This window comes from Saccostrea echinata, unplaced genomic scaffold (genome assembly GCF_033153115.1).
Source record: "Saccostrea echinata isolate AGI-Se365-2 ecotype Australia unplaced genomic scaffold, CSIRO_AGI_Sech_v1 ptg000033l, whole genome shotgun sequence".
Lineage (NCBI taxonomy): Eukaryota > Metazoa > Mollusca > Bivalvia > Ostreida > Ostreidae > Saccostrea > Saccostrea echinata.
Window position 1 is genome coordinate 30,851,166 of NW_026889782.1, and position 6,344 is coordinate 30,857,509.

Genomic DNA, 6,344 nt, shown 5'->3' on the forward strand with positions numbered 1-6,344 from the left:
TATTATCGAACAAATGCAATGTGGTTGAAAACTACATGTTGAGGACGATTAGATTTCTTATTTAGACTTGTCACGTGATGTGGCAGTCACGTGATTTTAGCAAATATACCTGAAGTATTGAGGTCATCTATAAATTCTAATATTGCAAGGGCATAACCAAGTTAAAAATCTAAGTTTAACATATAATTATTTTCGACACTCTTTGCAGTTTGTGAAATGTGCTGCGAACCTACATAGATACTACTATCTATGTACTAAAATTACATTTATTAGACCGTATGTTGAATATTTTGCTGGTCAAGTACATTAAATATAGATATAATTAATTAATTTACAAGATTTCAACAGGTTCGCAGCACTTTTCAACTATCTTCATACTTCTTGAGTTTATGTGTAAAAGCTTGTCATAATTCATTGAGGGTATGCCCTTGCAATATATCGATTTATCACGGCCCTTCTATTACCCTTCAATGAATCTGCATACAAATATACGACAGTATCGCTTGTCTAGGGAATGTACGGGAAGTATATGAATAAAATCATAAAATAGACATCGCATCCAAGTTAATGGCCTTTTATATATCTACAATTTATATTTTATTTAATTACAAAATACATTTTTCATTGTATGAATATAACTTGATGCGCCTCTCACTGCATACAAACTGCGTCAAATTTTACGATATGACGTCACATTGACAAGTGCATTGCGATCGATGAATTGTTTATATATTGCTGTGTGGGATTTAACCAACGACACTAATGCATGCACTAGTTAGTGTTGATGTAGTTTAAAGCTTTTCAACAGTTTAAAATAGCAAATCATTTCATTTTGTGGTAATTTGAAGAACTTATATTTTTGTGTGATGTCATAGTAAGCATTTCCCGTATAAATTAGGCCCCGCCTCCTTACTGCAGCCTTAACTGTGCTGCGTATTTCAAAAATCTGATCAACCTTCCCGTAACCTTTTAATAATCTTCAAAATTTTTAATCCAATTTAAAAGGATTCAGGCCCCATTATTTGTCATACAATCAGACTGTTTGCTTGGATATATATGATAGGAAACGAGCCAATTAAAATTTTGAATTTTATTCTTAAATATGTTTAGCAGGCAAATTGAATCCATGATCACGGTAAACATAAGATTATTACCAAATGAAACTTCAATCCCCGTTTGGAGGACGGGGGGAATAGTGCAAGGCTATTCTGATTATTTTTTAAATGTGTCATCTTTAAAATTCCTTTTCTTTTAAGCATCGAAAATAGAATTGCATGTTTCTTGTAAAGTGACGATGAGCATAACGATGTAGTGGTTTGGACGGTGGATATCGGTATGGATAGTTCAGAAGGTAGAGCACCTGAATAATGATGCAGGGATCCCCGGTGTAGCTACATTTTCCTTTTCTTTTACATAACTTGGTGCAGTGACCATGCCCTGGAAGTGATCGGCAGGTGACAGTCCTTTCAGGGAAGAGCCTGAATTGTGTCTTCGGGGGGGGGGGGGGGGGACAATTTTAGGGGGGAACGAGGAATGTAATAATTTGGGTCGTGGATATGGATCTGGGTAGTTCAGTCGATAAGTACCTGACAAGTGATGCAAGGGTCCCGGAATCGATTCCTGATCCAGCCATACATTATCTTCATTTCCGTTACAATGACATTAAGTGTCATTACTGGTGGGATTGCTAGGGAAACTTCCAGGGTCTCATTATACATATTCATCATATGTTTCCAGTTTCAGTAATGGAATACGGAGATAACGAACCGTAATTAAGGTCAAAAGTTCATTAAATAACGCAAATCAGGAGCAGACAAATACTGACCTCCAAAAACATCAGAGGTATGATCAGATACCATGGAGAAGTAAACATCCACTGTCGAGTGGTCACACCTGCCATGAGCTAGATGTAACTATTTCCTACCACAGCGCATATATTATTTTCTCTTGTCATAAAAACAATAATTATCATGCATTACCTCAGAACTACGTAAATCATTGAAATGTTTAAATCTGAGAATATTTTCCTTGATTACTTAAATTTTCCATGTTATCATTCACATTTTATTATAGGAACAGAAAATTCACAGAAATCGCTTTATTGTTCTAACAAATAATTCTAAAACAAAGTACATTCTCACAGAGAAGTCAGAACTACAGAACAATTATTATATTTGTACTGGCTCATAGAGGAAATGCTTCAGTAAGTGCTGTTGAGGATAGTTTTCATAAGGTACAGTATGACATATTGAATAAATGAAGATGCGTTATCTAATGACAAAAATGACTTCAAGTCTTTGAATAAGATAATATTTCGTTGATATTGACTTCGTAAGTTATGAAAAAACTTATTGTTCCTAACCACCAATTGCAAGTGTAATATAACTCAATCATATTCTGAAATCTTACCGGTAATTCTAATTATGAATAATGTTACCAGTGTTGATAATTCTGAAGATGACAAATTTATATCAGATAGAATACCTTCTGACACGGTTTTTAATCTCTTTTATTATCTTTTGGTAATTTGATACTGCGTATCTCTTAACCGCTGTTATCTGCTGAGAGTTTTGCTTACAAATCAATTGTCTTGTTCTTTCTAAAGCGGACACTCTAATTCTGCCTATGACAGATTTATTTTCTCTGTATTTCACTCTCACATTAACATCCACCTCAGCCTCCAGTAAAATTTTTATTATATCCTCTTGGCATGTAGATGCAAATATTTCATTATCTATGATTCTAAAGAGTAAAGGTTTCACGTTAACTTCATTCTGTGCGTTGCGAATTCGAATATTTTGATTTGAATCCAGACCCATGCACAACATATGCCTTAATACACCACATTTAGCTCGAAATTGTGAGAGCCAATCTTCTGACATATTCCAGACTTTTTTCTTTGTAATCACTACATCGTCCCTCTCATCAGTAATTACGTCTGCATGACGAATGTCTACAAGGATGTTAAACAAATGCAAATTTGCCTTTTTTCGCTGTTGATTATTTTCTGACTGCTGAAACAATTTTAAAACATTTCTTTTGTTTTGAATCAGTGCAATATACAGAGGAGATAAACCTGTCTTTCTATAAAGTGTACAATCAGCACCATAGGCAATAAGCGTTTTCAATATAGGAAGGGATATATCATTGCTACATACTGAAACATACAATGGTGTATACCCTTCCCGTTTGTGTAAATTGACATTAGCCCCTGCTTCTAGCAGTTCCTTAATGACATCTACATTCCTTTGTCTACAAGCAGATGCTAGAGGTGTTTCGCCTACTGTAATTTGATTCACTTCAGCTCCCACATTTAGAAGTTTTTTGACAATAACAGCATGCCCACAAAAGGAAGCAGCTTCCAGTGGAGTACTATATATACCTTGTAGATTCACATCAGCCCCCTTATTGAGCAATTCTCTCACAACCTTTTCATGTCCTCCGGCACATGCTGCTATCAAAGGTGTGATACATACATTCGTTGGATTAATGTCGGATTTCGCATCCAACAGCTCTGTGACAATTCTTAAATTTCCATTCTCACAAGCAACTGTCAGGGGTGTTTTGTATTTATTCGGTATCAAAGAACATGTTTGCCAAGGATTAAAATTGATATTAATTTCATACTTAATCAGTTCTTTCACAATATCTATTCGTCCATATCCACAGGCAGCAGTTAATGGTGTCTTGAAAACAAATTTCGGATTGACATCAGCCCCTTTCTCAAGCAGCTCTTTCACCACATCCAAATGGCCAACATCACATGCAGCTGTCAGTGGTGTTTTATGATTTCCATACGGTCCTTTCAAAAATATTTCTGAATTTTGATATGTGCAATAAAAAGATGAAATTAATTTTATCAATCGGACACGATGTTCAAACTTATACCCCTGAGGATTAATTTCAGCCCCCATTTCAAGAAGTTGTTTTACAAGGCTCAAATTTCCGGCCCGACATGCAGCTGCAAGTGGTGTATACCATTCATTATTGGGTTGATGAACATCAGCACCTGCCTCAGTTAGACCCTCTATTATACTTTTATTATTTTGTATCCCAATGGAGATCAAAAGTGCCGTATCCCCCTCATTATTTGGACGATTAACATCGACTTTTGCTTTGAGCAGTGTCTTTATCAAATTTGCATGACCCCTATAACATGCATTTATCAATGGTGTACCATTGCAATCTTGCTGATTGACATCAGCTCCAACTTTAAGCAGTTCATTGACCACATTGAAATGACCTTCACGACATGCTACATTCAATGGTGTATTATTTATACCCTTTGGATTAACTATTGCTCCTGCCTTCATCAGCTCTTTCACTACAGCCAAATGTCCTCTGTTACACGCAGCTGTCAAAGGCGTGCTATGAAAGCACTGTAAATTAATGTTAGCTCCAGCCCTAAGCAGTTTCCTTATCACACTTAATTCACCACTATAACATGCAGATATTAGGGGCGTTTTAAAATAGGTTTTTTGATTGACAGTAGCACCAGATTGCAGCAGTTCATTTACGATATTTATATGTCCAATTGTACATGCAGCTGTAAGTGGTGTATCTCTTGACGACTCTAGATGTACAGAGGCCCCGAAATTGAGCAGTTCTTTTACTACAAGCTGATGTCCACCTTTGCATGCTGCTGTCAGTGGTGTTTCATGATAACCCTCTAAATTAACTTTTGCACCTTTTTTACATAATTCTTTTACCACACTCAAATGTCCACCAATACATGCTGCTGTCAGAGGTGTATGAATAAGACCCTGTAGATTAACATCAGCTCCTACCTCCAGCAACTCTTTTACAACCAACAGATGGCCAAATAAACATGCTTCTGTCAATGGTGTGTCCTCTATGTAAGACTCCTCTCTTTCAGAGCAATGTTGTTGTGGCGTTCTGTTGATTGAGGAGTTTAATTCGACATATTTCAATACAATTTTAACAGTCTCCACATCTCCACCATAACAACTGAGCACAAGTATGCGGGTTTGTTCTACAGCAGCAGACTTTTCGCTGTTCTGCTTTTGATTCATGCATATAAATGTATCGTTAAGAGAGTCTAAAACACATATTTTGCATCTGTCGTTGTTGTTTTCGCATCTAGCGGGTGCTTCTTGTCCTTTTTTAAGATTAAAATCTTCAGTATCAGCAACAAAATCCACGAATAGTATCGATTTTGTTTCCTTGTGGCGTTCAGTTTGATCTACGATGTACTTCAGGATTTGGTGATGTCCATAGTAAATCACCCAGCTTATAACTCTTATATTGTATGTTGCTGTATAACAATACCTTTCTCGTTTATCCACCAGTAGGTTTTCTATACATTTTTCAATTATATTTTTCCTTTTTGTATCATTCGTAGAATCTTTTTTTGGAATATTGTTCCCTTCTCACCACGTTTGATACGCTTTCTTGTTTATATAGAAAGACAGATATTAATTCTCTATAGGTTTTTTCCTTCAATACATCAATAAATGCTTTACACAACTGATTGTCCTTTAAAGCATCATTCATAAACACATTATACAGTTCCATATTCTCTATATCTCTGTACAATCTTTCAGCTAACATTGGATACTGGTTTATAGAAACCCTTATACACAGATCTATACCTTCCTTGAGTTTAGGCTTTTCATCACTGCTTCCATCAGTTGTCTCTACACTATCATTTCTTTCGTCAATGCATGCATTAATCGGAAGTTTTGTTTCCGTAATTTTCTTATCTTTTTGTGTTCCACATGTCTGAAGTTTGACATAGTTTGCAATATAATTGCTTCTCATGTATTTTAAAATCAGCTTTGGAAACTGCATACCAAAATGATATGCAGTTATTTCAAAGATGGAATCGTGAATAAATGTGAATTCTCTACCAAGGCGTTTTGTGTATGTCCCCTCCATTGCTGACAATGCTTTCACAAACTTGAATATATCTGTGTTACTTTTAACTTCACAGCTTTCTAACACCTTGCGCTTCATTTCCTGAAAAACATTTATTTTTATCATCCTTAACACTGTCCTCAGACATTATGCTGTTATTCAACGTGCATAACACCAAAGTTGCATAAAACAAACTGTTTCTTTGTTGCATCTTGTCGAATTCTTCGACAATGCATTGGATGGGACTGATAAAAAAGCGTTCACCATTGACTCTGAATTTTTCCTCATTTGAGTATAATTTGCACAAAAGAGGAAACATTCGGGAGGATTCTGTCAGCAATGCAGGAGACAACAAATCTTTGTCTAAGCCATGCTTCCCGAGAATATTTCTTTTGTCATCCTCGATCAAAGCATTATCTGAGCTGTGAAGCATTACGACATTTTTCTCATTAGTGAAAAATGATTTG

The 6,344-nt window shown here is 35.8% G+C and overlaps 1 protein-coding gene across 1 annotated transcript; it reads right to left on the reverse strand.

Annotated features, from left to right (window-relative positions):
* Window positions 1–2,471: 2,471 nt before the first annotated feature.
* Window positions 2,472–5,033, reverse strand: LOC133198406 (ankyrin repeat domain-containing protein 17-like). Its single transcript, XM_061334500.1, has one exon. It carries the CDS (start codon window positions 5,031–5,033, stop codon window positions 2,472–2,474), a length of 2,562 nt encoding a protein of 853 aa, XP_061190484.1.
* Window positions 5,034–6,344: the final 1,311 nt, after the last annotated feature.